This window comes from Dioscorea cayenensis, chromosome 5 (genome assembly GCF_009730915.1).
Source record: "Dioscorea cayenensis subsp. rotundata cultivar TDr96_F1 chromosome 5, TDr96_F1_v2_PseudoChromosome.rev07_lg8_w22 25.fasta, whole genome shotgun sequence".
NCBI lineage: Eukaryota > Viridiplantae > Streptophyta > Magnoliopsida > Dioscoreales > Dioscoreaceae > Dioscorea > Dioscorea cayenensis.
In genome coordinates, this window is record NC_052475.1 from 20,767,112 (window position 1) to 20,787,590 (window position 20,479).

The following is a 20,479-nucleotide window of genomic DNA, read 5'->3' on the forward strand; positions in this document are numbered from 1 at the left end:
GGACCAATACATAAATAAACTATTTTTCATGGATCTTGAACAGTGAGGAAGACCTTTGACGTTTTGGTTGTGAGAGTTCCATGGCGGACGCTCTGCTCCATTTCTACCTCACTTCCAACCTTTCTCTTCAAAGCCCGCCGCCACCGGAGCTCCGGTGTGATCCCGTCAAGCACGCCGCCGCCGCATCCCCCGTCGTCCGCAGGCCAATCATCCGTTTGCCTCGTCTGAAGGTAACACCCTCAATAAGATCAAATTTATCATTTTTTTTTAAATTATTTTCTTGGAAAACAAGCACTGGATTTTGTTGATTGATTGTGTTTGCAGGCTCATGGTATTGTTTCTCAGAATGAAGGTCCCAAATGGTGGGAGAGAAATGCAGGGAAAAACATGGTTGATGTGCATTCTACTGAGGAGTTTTTGAATCAGTTGAGTGAAGCTGGAGATAGGCTTGTAATTGTTGAATTTTATGGCACTTGGTGCGCTTCATGTAGAGCTCTTTTCCCAAAGTTAAGTTCACTTTGAGTTACTTTGAGTTTCTGATTTTTGTGCTTGATGCTATGTTGTGTAGTTTATGGTTTAGGTTTTGTGTTATCAGTTTGGGATTAATTTCCTTGGATTGTTTTTTAAGCGTGTAGGATTTTCTTGGATAAGGATTTATCTACTTTGAACTTAGTATATGCTTCATGTGGACATTGTGGAGCCCTTTTTACAAAGTTCACTTTGAGCTTCTGAATTCTGAGATCAATTGATCAGTTATGTGCTTGATGCTGCTAGTTTAGTTTATTTGTCTTCAATTTGGAATTTATCAGCTTGGATTATTTGCAAGTTGGATGTATGAATGATGCATAGATTTGTCTACTTGTTAGTTTGGACTTTAAGACTCTCATTTGTTTCTTGAGCTTTCCTTAGTGTGGGACATCATGATCCATTGAACAAGGAATCACTATGATGTTATTCTTACTAGTTAGCTTATTGTGATATTACAACTTACAAGTTGGACAAGTATGAAACACTTGGCCATTTTGGCCAAAATATCCTGTTAAAAGATAAGGCCAATGACTTTAGTGTTAATAGAGGAATGAAAACTCAATTTATTCAATAGATATAAATGCATGAATAGGACTTTTGTTCTTTCTGATTTTGATGAATGCTCAAAAGGAAACATTTCAAGTAACAATATGTATATTTTTCCAAATTTTAAGATGAATCATGTATTGAACTGCCTCCAATTATGAGGGGAAAAGAGCACCTTGAAGGATTAGTATGTGATTCATAGTTCTAGTTTTATTGTCAGTTTGATCATGCTAGAGGATTTTATAGTTTGCTCATATCAAGTTAGATACTTTTGACTGAATGAAACATAATGACCTGCCATGATAATGCTGGCTGAATAGTAGAAAATTCTCCATTTACCATCTCATGTGTTACTTTGTAATTGAGATTTAAATTGCAGTGTTTGAGTGTTGAAAATCATAATATAGGTATTCATGTTCTTCCTTTTCCCATCATTGTCTTTCAGTTATGCAGAACAGCTCGAGATCACCCTGATGTTTTATTCCTCAAGGTGGACTATGATGAAAACCAGCCAATGTGCAGGAGACTGAATGTTAAGATGCTTCCTTGTTTCCAGTTTTACCGTGGTGCAGATGGATTATTGGAGTCATTTTCTTGCTCCCTTCCAAGGGTAATAATTTTTTTCTCTTATTCATTATATTATGGTTTGGAACTTTGGATATTCTATCAGTCAGGAAGCCATGCTGACATTTCGTGAACTGATAATAACATATATAAATAACCAGGCATAATAAGCTACTTCCTTTCTATTTATTCGATGACTAGCTACGTTGATCGCTTGGCTTGATGAAAATACTCTGTTTTTCTTGTTAGTTTTCCATCTAACATTTAGTTAATAATTTTCATTTCCTTCATATTGGTTCAACCTTGTTTATCATTTCTCTTTGATTCTTCAACATTTTTAAGCATGTCTGCTGGACATGCAAATAAAACGTCTATGAGAACTATCCTACTAACTTTGCCCCAGCATTACTATTAGGTGCCAATTCAGGTTATATGATTATAAAAGAGTGGTGTCAACCTTTACATTTTACAGAAATTTGGCTAACACAAACACAACACAATTAAATAAAATTATCAAAAACTAAACATGGACATGACATGATTAGCAAACAGTTAAAACAATGTAGTACAGATGACAAGTTTATTTAATCACGTCTTGTTTTTACATGATAAAACATGATATGTTAAGGACCTATGACACATCTAAATGAGAGAACCTTACAAATGGTTCAAGGCAAAAAAGAATGAGTACAAGGAGGAACTAGGCAAGGAGCTGGATGCAACCATGATGATTCCAACTGAACCCAAGTCCATGTTAGAACCACTTGGATCAACTAATATAAATTTAGAACTGGCACCAATGATGATGGTGGGACACTTTGGCTTATGAGGTGGGCGACCATGTCAAAAGAGGGCCCAAAAGGGCCAAGACCAGCTCAGTCAAAAACTTAGCCGAAACATCCCAAGAACATGGCAGTGGGCCTGAATTCATGGTTTCACTTTTAGTTCTGTGTTTATGAAGTAATCACCTTGGATTAATTCTAGGGTGAATTAGACTTCCTTTTAGTGAGTTTCCATGCGACCAAAATTGAGAAACCATATCTGCTAAGGAATTCTAATTCAAGTTGAAGTCTTTGGTTAGTGTGTTACTAAAGGTCACCAACCAAATATCGGATACTTATCTCATCAACATATACCTATTTGTATAGATCTAATTATTTAGATAAATATATTTATTAATTAAGTTTTAAACATTATTAATATTAATAAATATCTATTACTATTCAATTTTAATTAGTAACAACTGAGTGAAAGTGTCTCAATATAAGAGTTTTCTCTCCAAACCAATTTGCAGAAAATATTCTCTTAAACACACCCTTCTAGTTATCAATCAAACACAGTTTTAGATTATGTATTTTCAGTATGCACCCTATATAGAATGAAGAATATCACCAAGCTCAAGCTCATCATCATTGAATCATATGGTGAATAAACTATTCATTTCAGTTGTTAACCTTTTATTTTATTGTCTTGTGCAATTACTATTATTTGTTATTTTGGTTTCAACTCAGCAATTTGGTTTTAGAAAGTTTGTTTGTGAAAAACCAATAGTTTTTCATGTTGCCTTCTGTCACAACCTTTGACACCTCCGAAATCCCAACACTATGAAACGCATGTACAAAACACATCTAATTGAATTGTTAATTTGTTATAGACATTAAATTCGAGATAATGTTAAATATTACCTTTGGCTTTATATTTATTTTTAAGGTTAAATGAATCTACAATCAATATTATTAAATGCTTAAAAAAATAAGTATTAAATTTAAATTTAAACAGATCTAGATGGGCCGATCAATCTGATTATGATAGGAAAGTTCTCATGTTTTAAGTGGATCAATGCAATTAAGCATCAACACCATTATATCAAATCCAAAACCCACTCAGCTCCATGTCATGCCTGTGTTAATAAGTCATGTCATAGTTTTGCATTCCTATTGCCCATTGTTACATACAGATGCAAGCAATTTTCTTAAATAAATAGTTTGCCACTATGAAATTTAGTATTATGTAGATTACCAAGGCATGCTGTCTAAATTAATTGTGCAATAAATTCAACCACTTCATTGTGAAAAGCTCAAATCTATTACATCTACTACCAGTATCTTCCAAGTTATCAAACTCCATTTTTTGTTTTTTCCTCTCAGTGGCTCACCTGCACATACATGGCTTTGATTTTTGTGTATCCTTTGTCTCTTCATCTTCTACTCATATTCTTTAGTAGATAGTATAATTCACATTTTATGCTTTCGATTTTTGTGTAATTATTAAGTGTACTGTTGAATAATCTCAACTATGTTATGCTACTAAACATTATGACCATTTCTGATCGTATTTTTATCAGCATGCTAATGCGAAGTTCATGGGCTGTGCTCGGAAAAGAATACAAACTAATACTCTTCTTTTATTACCACTCATCATGTGAATTAGAACACCTTATTACAGAATAAAATATTACCCCTCTTATCTAGTATTAATTGGTTCCTACAGTTATTAAAACACCTTAAAGGGCATTAGAGTGGAGAATAAATTGGTTTGAACCTGGACCTTAATCTATCTTTAGTCCTCTATCCAAATACAACCATATGGTACATGATACCCCTTGGGATAATAGTTCATCAGCAATAGAACACTCCAATCTTACCCAAATGCTGTTATCTTCAGCATTATCAAAATTTCATGCAAGGCACTGCATCTTTGGAGGGAAGATATTTTTAATTTTTTTCTTTAATGCGAGTATAGAAAATTGTTTTATTTGGTAACAAATAATATAAAACTATTCTTATAAATTATCAATGACTATTTATGTATGCAGTTTCAAAAAATTATCGATGCTATTACTACACATAACACACCACGGTGTAGCCTTGGTCCACCTTTGGGTATTGGAAATATCGGCCTTGAAGCCTTAAACTTCATTGGAGAAGTCTGCTGAAACAAGCTCTCCATTGTAAAAGCCTGCTGAAGCAAGTTCTCGGGAGCGGTAAGGTCAAGTTTTATATGTTGGAAGGAAAAAAGAATAAGACTGTAAACTCTGAAAATCAGATGTATGGTATGGGTGTAACAATTTGTGAATTTTAAGGGATTTTTTAATCACTAATCTTTTTTATTATACTAATGATCAAGCTTGGTTGCAGCTTTGGAAAACAGTTTTAGGAAATTGTGGCATCAATTTTAGACTTTTATTCAACCTACTTGTAAGAATACCACAAACATAAGGATTCACATGCTTCAAAGTTTCTGAAACTGAAGATCAAATTAGTTATGACACATTTTTTCCTGCTTCATAATTTCATCAAATACAATATCATGTATCTAAAGGACCTGGTCTCCACAATCAACAAGAATTTCATATAATAAAGACTTCAGCCATTGATAAGTTGAATTTATATAGATAACCTTGAAACACCAAATTTAGCATCACCAGTGGGAAAAAGGAATAATGTTACAAATGCCTTGCAAAGGCATTATAAATACCAGAGAATTTTGACAGGAAAAGAATAAGTACCTAAACTATCAGACAGACAAACCGCCGAGTTGAAGGTGATAGCAAAATAAATTTATTTATGCAACTCTCAATATAATTTTTCGGGGAAAAAAATAAGGCTCTGACGGACAGTTTCAGTGCGCGCTGTCTCGGCTGTAGTACTGGTCCAAAGTCTTCGCAGGTATGCGATGGAGAAGCTCTCGAGGGAAGATGCGAAGCAGCGTCCAGGCAAGATCAAGAGACTGGAAAATGTTTCGGGTGTCATATGCCCCTTGGGTAACGAATTTCCTCTCAAACTTTTCCAGAAACTCTAGGTACAGCTGTGTTTCAAATCAAGAAAAGAATATCAAATTAATATATAGAAAGATAAAAACATGGTAGAATGACAATCTGTATTATTGAGCAAGTTTTAAGGGAGATACCAGATCCTCTGAAGAGAGTGCCTCCTCTCCGACAACTGCTTTCATGGCTTGAACATCTTTCCCAATAGCATAATTAGCGTAGAGCTGAATCAGAAAGAAATTCAAATCATTATCTCATGTCTAAAACACCAGCCAACTGCAAACAAGCTGAAGTCCTGATGACCAACCTGGTTAGACACATCCGAGTGATCACGGCGAGTCATGCCCTCACCAATTGCACTCTGCAAGCAAAACCAACTCAATAAACACAAAATCTATACTATCCATGGAGATCTCTAGTTATACCAGAAACCCAGGAGGATGCATGTTCTTTGAAAGAATTGAATTTACAAGAAGTTAACCTTCATCAGCCTTGAGAGTGATGGGAGGACATTGATCGGAGGGTATATCTGCAAATGGGCAATGACTTTTAGAATTCCAGCATGCACATCATGTATACACAAATAAACAAAACTCCAGACTGCCAGATGGAAAAACTGCTTGTCTTAAAAATTTCATAAAAATGTGCAGTCACAACAGGTGGTAAAGAGATGGACAGAAGCAATTTTCAGAAACACTAGCACCAATAACAAAGTTGATAACTACATCATTGCTCTAAATAAACACTCTTGAAAGTAGGGATGCAGTACCTGCCGATTATGAAGCTGCCTGTCAATGTAGATTTGACCCTCAGTGATGTATCCAGTAAGATCAGGTGTTGGATGTGTTATATCTGTTCAGTATACACAACCAATGAATCAAACAAAAAAGGATTTGTTTTTTCTATCCCACATTAAAGATAGAACAGAGAGAAATTTCCAGCAGGAATAAGGAAGTACCACGCAAGTCTATAGAAATAAAATAAGGCAAAAATGATCATAATGAGAGACAAACTAAAAAAACAAAACATACCATCATTAGGCATGGTCAAGATAGGGATCTGTGTGATAGATCCTTTTCTTCCCTCTATACGTCCAGCACGCTCATAAATAGTAGCCAGATCAGTATACATGTACCCAGGATAACCACGTCTTCCAGGGACCTCCTCTCTGGCTGCAGATACCTGAAATTAGAACAAATATTCAGATATCATTCAAATAAAGCATATTATTCAAAGAGCAGCAAATGCATAAGATAAAAAGATAGATAAAAATAAAAATAAAACAACAGCCACATGAAGCAAAATTGCAATACACTTCACCAGAATGAAAAACACATTTGCACTAAGCAAAATCACATTTAGTGGTCAACACAATTTCTTCACTTACGATCCAGAGAGTGAATATCCAAAACATAGACTTGAAAATTGCGATACACTTCACCAGAATGAAAAACACACTTTGCACTAAGCAAAATTACATTTAGTGGTTAACACAATTTCTTCACTTAAGATCCTGAGGGTGAATTTTCAAAACATAAACATCGTTAGTACTTCTAAACAGAATGTGTACTCAAGTGATTAGTAAGTGTAAGCACACAAAAAGATGTTAAATGAAAGGCCAGCAAGAGTAGAAGTTTCAAATAAATGAGGCCATCAATCAGTAAACAAGGAATACTCCATATAATCCAGGTTCAGATGTGATTATAGCCACAGAAAATGCAGGAACAAACCCATGCCTGCACCACACCTGAAAACTTGGTATGACATAATCAACAAAATTCTTCATTAAGGTGTGTGCCAAGCACAAATGATTTGTTGAACAAATTTATGCAGACCTAGCATTTTTTTTTAAACCTATGATATATGTAGCTAGCTAGAATCATATTTAGGTATACGCAGATCTCACATTAAACAGAAAACAGTTGCATTCCAGACATGTGGTTAAGGGCCTTAACCACTTCAGATTGAAATGAACAAAAGCTATGAATTGAAATGAACAAAAGCTATGAATCACACTTCAAAAATTGCACGCACAGCATCCGCAGGGGAAAAGGCAAGCAGGAGTCTTTACCTCACGAAGTGCATCTGCGTATGAGCTCATGTCTGTTAGGATGACAAGCACATGCTTCCCACATTCATAAGCTAAGTATTCTGCTGTAGTGAGAGCAATTCGAGGGGTGATAATACGTTCAATTGTGGGGTCATTTGCCTGCAAAGAAAGGGCCAGAGAAAGAGCTAAAGACAGTATGAAGAACGTGAAATTCCTGCCCTGTTCAACTTTCCAGAGTAAAAAGCTAAAAGGGCATTGAGAAATGGTGTCTACATTATGATGGTAACTAATATACTGTTAAGCAAACTGACATTGGAACATTACCAGATTTAGGAAAAGGGTGACTCGCTCCATTGAACCATTTTCTTCAAAATCTCGTTTAAAAAACTGTGCAGTTTCCATGTTTACTCCCATAGCTGCAAACACAATTGCAAAATTCTCCTCCTCTCCATCCTGTAAATGTAAGGGAAATGGGTACATAATGACGGGACAATAGGGAACAATAAGCTTAAGTCAGCAAGAAGAAACATCAAGGCCATCCAAAATGAATAAATTTTTAAATACTTGTCAGTTACTGAATTGAAACACATTATATCATGCAATATATAACTGCACTTTGATGTAATATATAATGACACATTCTAAAGTAGTTTTCGGCAGCAATCCAAGTTCATTGTCCGTCAAAGGGTTAAAGTAGATTGCACAGAAGTAAGAAGTTCCAATCAAGAAATTACAAATGTCTTCCCAAATGGCTTAAAAATTTTTCTTATACATAACATTTTATAATAGTTTTTAACAGAAAAGTAGAACCCTACCTTAGAATGTAAAAAAGATTCAAGCATAGAAACACAATGAACAATCTAATGGATCTTCCAAAAAAAAAAATTCATCCTTTTTTCTTGACCAAAAACCAGAGATGAGATAATACTGAAGCAAATGGACATTAAGAACTCCAAAAATCCTAATACAACAGGGTAAGATAAATATGTCAAAACAGCCTCTTTTATTGATATGTCACAAACCAATCTCTCAGATCAATGTTAACTAGGCAACATAAGCAATTCATGAAAATTGTCCTCTAAACAACCAAAGAAACTAACCATAATTTCCATAATTAACTTTCAGATGCTTCAATATATTAAAATGCGAAATGAAAATTGCATTCGCCGCCAGCAGTGGAAGTAATTTTAAACCTAGAAAATTCGTAACATTTATTCATGCATTAGCATGCTTAGATTTGAATTACCTCCAAAAGATTATCAGACTTCTCCAAACGCTTCACCAAACCAGCTTGTCTACAAATTTGAGCAGCTATTTCATTATGAGGAAGACCGGCTGCAGAAAAAAGAGGGATTTTTTGCCCTCGAGCAATAGAGTTCATGACATCAATGGTTGATATTCCTGTTTGAATCATCTCTTCAGGATATGTTCGTTCACTGGGATTGATTGAACTTCCTGCGACATGCTTGTAAAAAATTAAAGTGTGCCAGAAAAAATATGGAGAAAGTTCAAAGCTTTCATTATAATATAAAATACGCCATATAACTCAATCAACTTACCAGAAATATCCAAGTAAGCCTCAGGCAAAATTGGAGGACCATTATCTATTGGTTTCCCTGAACCATTGAAAATCCGTCCAAGCATATCCAAGGAAACAGGTGTTTTCAAAACCTGAACACATACAAAGGTAAATATGTGCAATGGAATATGATAACATATATTTAAATCAAAAGAATTTACAACATTATATTGCCCTCAAGGAAAAAAGGTACTAGTGTAGCTATTCATAAGCAAACTTGAGTTCTTGCTCTTTTTACACATCAGATAAGATAATTTTTTCTATAATTCTCCTCTCACTTCCATCAGTTCAAGCATGATCCAAAATCAATAATCATTGGATGGCATAAACCAAGCCTCACTTGAATGGTATAAAAATAACATGGGAAAACCACATAGAGAGGACAAAAATGAAGAATAAATGCTCCTAGTTAGCTCTCACCCATAACATCATCCTCTCATATAATAATAACTCTGTAAATGGCTCTCATAAATAATAATATACATGACATAAAAATGTAGATGATTATATTAGTTGACTTAAATAAGTATGAAATAGTGTTAGAAAGTTCATCACCTCTCCTGTGAATTGGACAGTTGTATATTTGTTGTCAATTCCTGACGTTCCCTCAAAAACCTGACAAAAATCGGCAAAAACACATACATATTTGAAGAGAGATTCCTCTATGGAGAATATATACAACTATATATATATATATATATATACATATCATGTGGCAAATCTGAAAGAAACAATTAGTAAAATTCATGTCATACTAAAACTAGATCTAACACACTTTAGCTACCAATTTTAATTTAAATTTATAAATCTTTGCCAATGCACTCCTAGTTCCATAAGTAGACTGAGTTCCAATAATGCCTTACACATCAAAAATGTATATATTCATGTCAGAACACTTCTATTGGGGGTTCTTATCTCTTGACTGCAAGCAATTAAAGTGGGTTCTTGAAAGATGACGAGATGAAGATTATGATTGCAGAGAATCAGGTTCCAAGGCTTAACCAATGAGCTCCTAGGACTGCTCCCAAACCACAATATGCAGAGTACAAATAGCAAAAAATTTAAAAGACATAAAGTAAGCTCATTGACCTGCACAACAGCCTTCTCACCATCAACTTCAAGGACCTGCCCACGTCGAGTTGTGCCATCTCCCAATCTAATATTGACAATTTCCTGGTACTTGGGTCCCTAAAAAAGACAAGTATAAGTGAGCAAAATTTTAATAGAAAATGTCAAAAATGGTGAATACATCAATGATTCATTGGGTGACAGACCCTAATGAAAAATACATACCTTGACCTTCTCCAAAATAACTAGAGGTCCTGCCACTCCAGAAACAGTCCTGTATTCTGCATCACAATAAATAAATGGAATTTAGCCATTGAAAATGCTACAAGATAAAAGCAACACTACTAAAAACAAGCATATTTAATCTCAAATGTAATGTATATTGTGTGCATGGGTGTATGTATCTCTATTTGTGTAACAACACTTTTGTCCCGTGCTGTTGTGAACTATTGTTTTTTTGTTTTTGTATTGTCAAGTGAGCCAACAACACAGCACAAGGTATTACTTAGCACCAAATATTTCTTCTGTCATGGTAACATTTAACTCTTACAATTCAAGTTTATAATAAACATTAAGGTAAGCAATATTGCAACATATGCACATGTAAACCAATCAAAATTTCACATGAATACAAATGGCACAAGCAATCTGATGCAACATACCCATGCCAATCTCCAATGTTCCCTCCTCCATGTCAATACTGTTCTGTGCCACACCCATTTCAACCCAGCAACCTGAAGGCAAGGAAAGAGCAAAATCAAATACTCCATATAATCCAAACCTAGTAGCCATCCAGTAGTCAATCCAACAAACAAAAACTTTCAGGCTAATATGGTCTCAACCCTTGCATAACATATGAATACCAAAACATTAATATGGTACAAAGCTAGATCTTCCATGTCATGTCAACTCATTCACACAAAAATCAAAAGTAACAGTCTAAGAACATTGATGAAGAAGATGTCAAGGTTTTATCATTTACCCATTTACCAACCAATATTTGATCCAGAAACTCTCATGATAGCACACACAAACATATATATCATAAGTTAACCAACCAATAAAGGATAATAAACAACAAAATTATTGAAAAAGAAAAAAGAAAAAGCTTAGACAAGACACCACACACATTAACTTTAATGTCACTGTCAACTGTTCTATTCTCAATGATCAATGACAAAACACCTTTCTAAAATCAACAGGCTTGGTGGTATTTCACCCCTGAAAAAATCCATAAAAAAGACTAATAATATCAGCTCAAATCCCAGAATTCCTTCAGAAAAAATGGAAAAACTCTACTTTCCATCAAAATCGAAAACCCAGATCTTGCGATCCACAGACACTGGCACACAATTCCACACAAAACGCCTCAAGAACCCACACTAAAACCCTGATCCATACAATTCCACCATTTTTCCCCAAATAATTATAAAAAAAAACTCAGGATAATTCCAATCTCTGATTCAAGCGGATCATAAATCTAAATACTGCAATACCACATGAATCCGATCCACAGCCATGAGATTCACACACACATCGATGAATTACGAGAAAACATACACAAATCGAATGATAATCTGATCAGAAGAAGCACAACATACCCCGGATTCGATCTAAGAGCCTCGAGAGGAGGAGCGAGAGCAAGGGCGAGGAAGGAATGGACCTTCGGATTTGTGAGAAAAAAACGAGAATAATGTGAAACGCGCCTTGATTTTTCTTTTTTCTTTTTTTTTTTAATATATATTTTAATCCCCATCGTCGTCACGTGAATGGCACGTGGACAATGATGATGTCGTGGGCTAAGACTACCGGTTGGATCGGGAGAGGTGTCAGTAATGAATACAAAGGATGATGAGATTGGGATTGATCCTGACCGTTGGATTTTAAGAGTCATCATTATTGGCGGGTCTATTGTTTGAACGGTCAAGATCAAGGATTTAAATGTTAAATCAAGGGTGGTGATTGATGAGGAGCTTGTCCAGTGGTATGTTGACACGTGTAAATAAAATAGTGTGACAAGCTGGATTTGGGCTAGCTGGATGGATAAGGTCACTCTATTATTTATTACTCATGATGAGGCATACTAATTATGTTTTCAATTTTAATTGCATGTATTATTTGCTAATATTATCATATATTTTAAAATTTTTATTTTAGTAACTACTTTATTATGTTAGGATAGTAATTTAAATTAACTTTGGTATATATATTATTTTAAAAATAATAAGTTAATAATAGTTAGTTAAGTATCAATTAGTTTAGATAGAGAAAAATGTGGCGATCCTTAAAAGTGTTTACAGTGTATAATTTATGTTTTTTATATTTAAAATGAATTTAAAAAAATTGTGTGCACCTAAAGTATGTATATACATGCTACTAATTTTATCCCACAACCAGTGGGTAGTGGCTAAGAATTTCAATATTGTGGAGATCAAACTAAAGTCAAATATATAAAAAAAATAGTATAATTTGTTTCATATGCATACCTATTACATAAAAATTTTAAAATTTTATTATGTATGGCATTCCATATATAAAAGATATATAGTATGTAAAAAAAATTAAAGATGAGAATACAAAGAAATGAAATCATAAGTACAGATTTTGAGTCAAAAGTTTCAGCAATTTATCTCTCAATATAAATAACAAATATTTATATTTTATTTTTAGGATATTAAACTCCACATGTTGATCAAAATCAATCACAAAACAAGATTGAGAAATAATAAATTCAACCTTTTAAAGAATTTCAAGATAAAAATAAAAAAAATCAAGCATAGAAGTGATTAAACATAGACAATAGTTAATAGAAAGATTATCAAAATTGAAATCTTAGATCTATCAAAAACCACCGCTATTTCACCAAGAGGCCACTAATTTGTGAGGATAGGGTCTGGAGAAGAGGGAAGAAATATTTGGAAGGCAAGGTAAGGGCCATAGGCCATGGATGTGAGATGTTAGGGTTTTGATGGAGACTTTAGGTTAAGTTAATCTAAATGTTGCAAAGCCCACTTGAACTTTTAAGTTTAAAATAGACTATTGGATATTTATGAAAAAACTAATGAGAGGCCCACTTTGTTGGGAAAGGGAAACAAAGGAGACCAAATCCTTTCCTGCTTGAATGAATAAGAGGAGCAATAATTGTTTGTCCAAAAACACAATAGAGATCACAAAACATCACATAAACCACATAACAATTTTTAACATGGAAAACTCCTTCGGAAGAGAAGGATAAAAATCACGGGACCTCTCTCTACGTCCAAATGTAAGGCTCTATCTACTATGAATCAACAATGTCTACAACAATCAAATATGTTCACTAGCACCATGCCAAAACATGAACAACCATCACAAAAGAAAAACACAAGAATATGGATAGATAAATTAGGGATACAGTTATTGCAATAAAAGATAACCTTCCTAACCTCAAACAACGATCTCCACTATTCAGAATAAACCTCCAAATGTCTTCTAAAATTGACAAAAAAATCAGCCAAATTAGACTTAGAATGCTCAGCCGAAGCAAAAATACAACCCAGAATACCTATTCAGAGAGCTCTAATAAGAAAACTAGCTCATCAAAATCAAATCTTTACCGTTCAGAATAAAAAACATTGATATGCGAACACGCCTACCAAAACTTAGTTCTATCAAAATACAAATGATTATCCAATTGTTAAGCTGATGAAACTGGCTATAGAATAGAATATCTCACAAACTCTGACTTTCTTTGTTTTCTCAAAGAGGCTGCAAAAACCATGACCTGTTTTCAAAGAAAATTACTGAAAAACATTATTAAAACCCTAATGGGTTATCATAACATGGGCCTTACAAAAAATTTGGGCTTTCTCCACATAAGAAGAGAACCCAAGCCCAACAATTCTCCCCATTCAGGATAATGTGGAAAAGATTGCCAAGCCGGTAACTGATCGACATGCTTCAAACTTCCATTTAGATAGCGTCTTAGTACATATATAAAAACCATTATCATCTGTGTGAATTTTCTCAAACTCAAGTTGTTTAGAATCGAAGACTTCACGGATCTAATGATACCTCATATCAATATGTTTCAATCTACCATGAAAAGTAGGATTCTTGCTAAGATGAATTGTGCTTTGACAATCACAAAATAGCACATACCTTTCTTGCATGAAACCAAGCTTATTTAGGAATTTCTTCATCAAAAGCAATTCTTTGCAAGCTTCAGTGGCTGCAATGAACTCTGCCTCAGTAGTAGACAATGTTGTACACTTTTATAGTCTTGGTTGCCATGCTACAACATCCCTTGCAAAAGTAATCATATACCCAGAAGTGAATTTTCTTGAGTTTACATCTCCAGCTAAATCAGAATCAGTATAGCCAATAAGAATTGGGGTTTCACTTCTGAAACAAAGCTTCAAACTAGAAGTAACATGGAGATATCTTAAAATCCACTTTACTGCATTCCAGTGTTCTTTTCTTGGATTAGATAAAAATCTACTCACTGTGCTAACTGCATGAGCTATATTTGGGCGAGTACAAACCATTGCATCCATTAAACTCCCAACGGCAGATGTATAAGGAACCTTTTGCATATATTATCTCGCTTTCTTATTAGAAGGAGAATGATTAACACTCAATCTAAAAGATACAGCAAGAGGTGTACCTATACCTTTACCCTTAGCCATATTAAATCACTTCAGTGCTTCTCAATAAATACTTTTCTTGAGAAAGCCATAATGTCTTACATTTCCTGTTATGAATAATTCTCATGCCCATAATATTCTTTGCCGGCCCCATATCTTTCATTGCAAAACAATTACTCAACTCTTTCTTCAAACTAACAATTCGGGAAGAATTATAACCCACAATGAGCATATCATCTACATATAGCAACAAAATGACAAAGTCATTATCAGAGAAGTTTTGTACAAAAACACAATGATCTGAAGCAGACTTCTTATGTCCTTGTTGAACCATAACTGACTCAAACTTTATGTACCATTACCTTGGTGCTTGTTTCAAGCCATATAAACTTTTCTTCAGCTTGCACACATGCCTTTCTTTCTCTTTCACTACAACCCTTTTAGGTTGTTCCATGTAGATTTCCTCCTCTACATCACAGTGGAGAAAAGTTGTCTTCACATCCATTTGCTCAATTTCTAAATAAGACTGCCAACTAAACCCAAGACAACTCAAATGGAGGACATCTTAACCACTTGAGAGAAAATCTCCTCAAAGTCAATCCCTTTTTTCTGGTCAAAGCCTTTAACAACTAATCTAGCTTTATACCGAGGATGTGAAGAATTCTCTTCTTGCTTTACCCTATAAATCTACCAATTTTTCAAAGCTTTTCTGCCTTTAGGAAGCTTCACCAGTTCATAAGTATGATTATCAAGTAAAGAATGCATTTAATCTTTCATGGATGCAACCCATTCTTCCTTCTGATCACTTTCAGTTGCCTTTTGATAGCATTCAGGTTCCTCTCCATCAGTTAAAAGTACATAATCAATAGGTGAGCACCAGCTAGAAGATCTTTGGTCTCTGGTAGACTGCCTAACTAAATTTTCAAGTTGCTCAACAAAAGCATCTACTTCCTCAACTACATGCTCGATCACCCTCAACTTGATCATTCTGAGCTTCATCCTACACATTAACTGGATTCTCAATATTAGCTGCATCAGGCCCATTTATTGGAGTAGGATCTAAATCTATTGATCCATCACATTACAAGAAATACAAGAAAAGACAACGGAAATATTACTACGGATTAGTTCTGTTGCTATTTGTACACATTGGCGATAGAATTAGCGTCAGATTACCGACGAAATGAAACTTCAGAAGTTCAATTTGTTTTTATTGCATTAATAATGGAATTGTATAATATAGCAACAGAATAAGTTTGTTACTATTCCATTGCTAGAAATTACACGCCTTAATTTTCCCACAAATTTCTGTTGATAATAAAGTGCTACGGATCCGTTTCATCGCTATTTCCAAACATTGGTGACGGACTCAGTGTCGGATTACCAACGGAATAAAACTTTATAAGTTCAGTTTTTTTTATTACATTACCAACGGAATTGTAAAATATAGCAATAGAATTTAGATGAGTTGCAATGGAAACATAGCAACAAAATAAGTCCGTTGCTATTCCAAACTTTAAAAATATAAATAAAATATTATTTATTAATATTTATAATTTATATATTTTTCATTTATACATTTTCACTTTTAAAAAATATTTGATTTTCAATTTATATATTAAAAGATTAAAACAAACATAAGTCTTAAATTGAGTAAGTTTTTCTATATAATAATAAAAATAAGAATATGCCTTAATTCTTTATTTATATATTTTTTTTAAAGAAAATAAAAAAAAGGTATAGAATGATATATAGAGATTTTTAGGACAAGTTGGGGTATAGAAAATATTAGGTATAGATAGAATAATGTAAAAAAAGGTATGGAAAATTAAAAAAAAAAGAATATTTAACTTAAGTCTCCATTTACAAATAAATCATTCATAGGAAAATTTCTAATTTTTACAAGAAAACAAAAACCTGAACAAATTCAAAGTGTTTGAAGACCAACGAAACCCTAATCCCATCTCAAAGCTATAAATTCCCCTTATTATTGGATTGAGAGGGAGCAAATTTAAAAATATTTTTTTATGAAAAGATAAAAAATTATATTTTTATCCTAAAAATTAAAAGTAAAACCAAAAATTTAGTATGTATTAGAAATTATATTATCATCACTATTAATGCATTAATTTTAAGGTGCCACTATAACCTATACCCGAATCCGCTTGGTAAGTGCATCCGACTTGTTTATGACTCAAAATCGGATTTTCTATTTGCATCTATTATAACGTGGGTTTAGATCCGACACGGCTTCATCCTCAATTACACGGGGGTTTCCAAAGATAAACAAAGTTGCTCTCTTCATCGCTCTTTCATATCCTAGATTTTCAAAGGTTTTTCTACAATTTTCGGTGAGCTCTAAATCCTTCTGCTAGATATTCAAATCTTGTGGTATTTCTTCTCTAATCTGCGGTTTCATTTTGGCTATTAGGTCCAGAAAACCAAACCCTAAACCGTGAGAGGAGATGGAGCAAAGGATACTTCAATTATAGTTTCATTCCCTGCCAATTGCTTTTTCTGCTTGGTATTCCGTTTGTTGCATCAAATTGATGTTCTCACTATCGAAAGTAAGTTTGCTCTTGAATTCAACCCAGTTATGGTGTTGTTTCTGGATTTCTACATGTTATTTGATATTTGGAAATCAATCTCTTGTGATAATTTACTCAAGAAATATTTTGAGAGCTGTTGGGCATTGTTGTTGGACATTGCATCTTAGTAGAGGCCTTTTGGAAGTCCCACATAATCATTGTTTTAATAGTTTATTGAGTGTTCTTTATCACTTAGACTTTTTTTTAATATGCCTTATCTTCTCTTTTAGGGCCGACATGCATATATTTATCAAAGGCTCATAGTTTGTTGTGCATTGAATCAACCAGTGATTCACTTCAAGCAAAAGGAAAAAGATATTAGAAAAGCAACTAGCTTGGAGGTGACTAAGGTGTGTGAATCTGCAAAGACTTTGTACGTAGTAGAACATATTTTGCCCCTTCATGTATCTTGATTAACTCAATGGTGAGATATCTTCTTGTTCTTGGTGGCTTTGTAGCCTTTCTCTTTTGTCTCGCATTTCTTTTGCTTTGTTTTTGTGTATCTTTGCTTTGCTTTGCAGAGCAGGGCAATGTGTGGGGGTGTTGTTTGGGTTGTGGTTTTGAAGATGTTGCATAGGTTGTTGTTTGTGTTTATCTTTTTCAAGATTGAAACCTTTTCTTTTATCTTTCTTTATTTCTTGGATTCCTTTTTTGCTCTTTCTTGCTTGGTTGCTTTCTTTTTTGCTTTGTTTTTGGTTTATGGATATTAGGTTTTTGAGATGCATTTCTTGGAGAAAAAAATGATGGGTTTTGATTACAAAAATAGAAATATGGGTTTTGCTACATAATCTTGTAGCACCAATGGCATCATTTTGGTAATTTAAAAGAAATGGGACTTCTTGTACTGCCAGTATTTTATGACAAGTCCGTAGGGGTGGGTTGAGTTCTTGATTAGAGTAAATGTTATGATGAGATTCTCTTTGGTTTGCCCTTCTTTAAAATGAGAATTTGATGATGTTTTGCATACCATTTTTGGTCTTTGAGACTTACTACTGGATCTTTTTTAGCATGTCCGAGCGTTGTTGCTAATCTTAATCTATTAAAAATTGTTTACCGCTTTGCCTGTTATGTAATGTTATATGTTTTTAGTGTGAGTTTTCCAACTTTTATTAGCTATTTCTTCAACGTCTTGTTGTCTTCTTACCATTTTACTGGTTCTGTGATAAACCTTAATAAAATTAAAGTTGAGTGCTTAATAAGAAGCTTGTTTTTAATTTGCTTTGTATACCAAACAAGAAACAATTAAACTTTTATAATATATTTAATATTTTTTAATCTGAAAAAGGTTCTCATACATTGACTACTCATAATTAATATATTTGAAACTGTTGATTCCGAGATCCATGTGCTTTATGTTATTAAGATTGAGATGCTGAAATGTTTGGATAGAAAATTAAAGTTGAGAATGAAATTATCTTGACGGCAAACACATTATATTTGGAAAGTGCATCATATAGATCAACTGAATAACCACCACACACACAATTATTTGATCTCTTCAGTATAGTTGATTTCATTTATCAGTAAAGTTGATACAAGAATTTACCATTGAAATGAAGATGATGCTCTCTTACGTTTGTTCTTCATCTGGATAATAATCTTCCTAATATCCTGGCCTTCTTACTTCAATGATATCTGATGAAAACTTATAACTTCTAATTCACTAGACTTCTCAACCACAACTTTTATAATTCATTTTTGTAAGCTATGGAAATCAAACTATGACACGGAGAATGCACTTCTAATTAAAAAAGAAAACTTGGTCTTTAATCCAATTATATTATTTAAATTAATTTAAATTTATTTTCAGATTTATTTAATTTTATTAAAAATATTTTGGATTTTAAATATGTTTATAATTTTAATGAAAAAATTATTATATAAATTAGATAGTAAAATTTATATATGCTTAGAATTTATAAATAATATTCAGTCAATTCTTTTGTGATTGCAGATTCGGGTGGACCATAGATTTGAAATTCTTTGGTGATTTCCAAATTGAATTTTGCGCTCTTGTTAATGGTACACATATCTCTTTTTAATTTGTCATAAAATGCAATTTGGAGTTATGTTGAAGTAAAAAATATTAATTTTATCCCATTCTAATATTATCAAATGATTCCAATTTTGATACTAGTTTGTTCTTTTTAAGCATGGATTTATTGATGGAATTGCATGTAGACCTTTCGCTCATATTTGTATGACCATACTGGTTTACTAGTAAGGGGAAATAATGCTACATTAATTTAATTGTACAAATACTTGATAATTTGAATATTTTTAATTGTACAAATAATTTTAATACAATGTTGTGTTTTTTTTTCTTTTTAGACTTGAAACATGGTTAGAGATCGGTCTTGGATGTATTGCCGTAGGGATTGGGCATCATTCATCAATGATGAATTTATAAAGGGAGTAGAGGAATTTATTGTCTTTGCATATTCTCAAAATGGTATTGTTAGTGGGGATTCTATGAGATGTCCTTGTCATCTATGTGAAAATAGCATGTTTTAGATTGTTGATATAGTTCATAGACACCTTTACTATAATGGATTTATGCTTGGTTATACAACTTGGACTTCTCATGGAGAATATGAAATTAGACAATCTTCTAGATATGGAGATGAACACGTTGACACAATGTCTCAAGTGGAATCCCAAAATCTATATACTCAGTTGATTATGGATTTTATGGGCCCAACTTTTAATATTCTTCCCTATCATGGTAGTAGCTCAAGTTTTGTGGAAGAAGAACCCAATCCAAAGGTGGCTGCATTCTATTCTTTATTGCATGATGTAGATGAACCATTATATCAAAGTTGTGGCCAGTACACAAAGTTATCAACTTTATCAAATTACTAAATTTAAAGAATGAATTTAACATGAGCGAAGCATGTTTTGTTCGTCTTGTGGTGATCATTAAGAATATGCTTCCAGAAGATGCATGCCCACTTGACAACTTTTATAGAAGAAAACAGAAGATGAAAAATCTTGGTATAGGGTTATGAGAATATTCATGTTTGTCAAAACAATTGCATGTTGTTTTATAAAGAAGCCGATGAACTTAACCACTGTTTTGTTTATGGGTATCCTCAGTATAAGATGAGACAAATGAAGAAATTTAAAAAGGGGAAGCAAAAGGAGATTCCATGCAAAATTTTA

The 20,479-nt window shown here is 33.4% G+C and overlaps 2 protein-coding genes across 2 annotated transcripts; one reads left to right on the forward strand and one right to left on the reverse strand.

Annotated features, from left to right (window-relative positions):
* Positions 1 to 47: 47 nt before the first annotated feature.
* On the forward strand, positions 48 to 4,756 carry LOC120260642 (thioredoxin-like 2, chloroplastic). Its single transcript, XM_039268171.1, has 4 exons — positions 48 to 230; positions 325 to 507; positions 1,520 to 1,684; positions 4,454 to 4,756. The coding sequence occupies exons 1-4, from the start codon at positions 81 to 83 to the stop codon at positions 4,571 to 4,573; spliced, it is 618 nt and encodes a 205-aa protein (XP_039124105.1). The 5' UTR covers positions 48 to 80; the 3' UTR covers positions 4,574 to 4,756.
* Positions 4,757 to 5,002: 246 nt separating this feature from the next.
* LOC120260641 (V-type proton ATPase subunit B2-like) lies at positions 5,003 to 11,831 on the reverse strand. Its single transcript, XM_039268170.1, has 15 exons — positions 11,706 to 11,831; positions 10,767 to 10,838; positions 10,330 to 10,385; positions 10,126 to 10,224; positions 9,592 to 9,651; positions 9,017 to 9,128; positions 8,704 to 8,912; positions 7,782 to 7,910; positions 7,479 to 7,616; positions 6,439 to 6,589; positions 6,177 to 6,259; positions 5,889 to 5,936; positions 5,715 to 5,768; positions 5,548 to 5,631; positions 5,003 to 5,445 (listed from the first exon to the last, which is right to left on the reverse strand). The coding sequence occupies exons 2-15, from the start codon at positions 10,822 to 10,824 to the stop codon at positions 5,260 to 5,262; spliced, it is 1,467 nt and encodes a 488-aa protein (XP_039124104.1). The 5' UTR covers positions 10,825 to 10,838; positions 11,706 to 11,831; the 3' UTR covers positions 5,003 to 5,259.
* Positions 11,832 to 20,479: the final 8,648 nt, after the last annotated feature.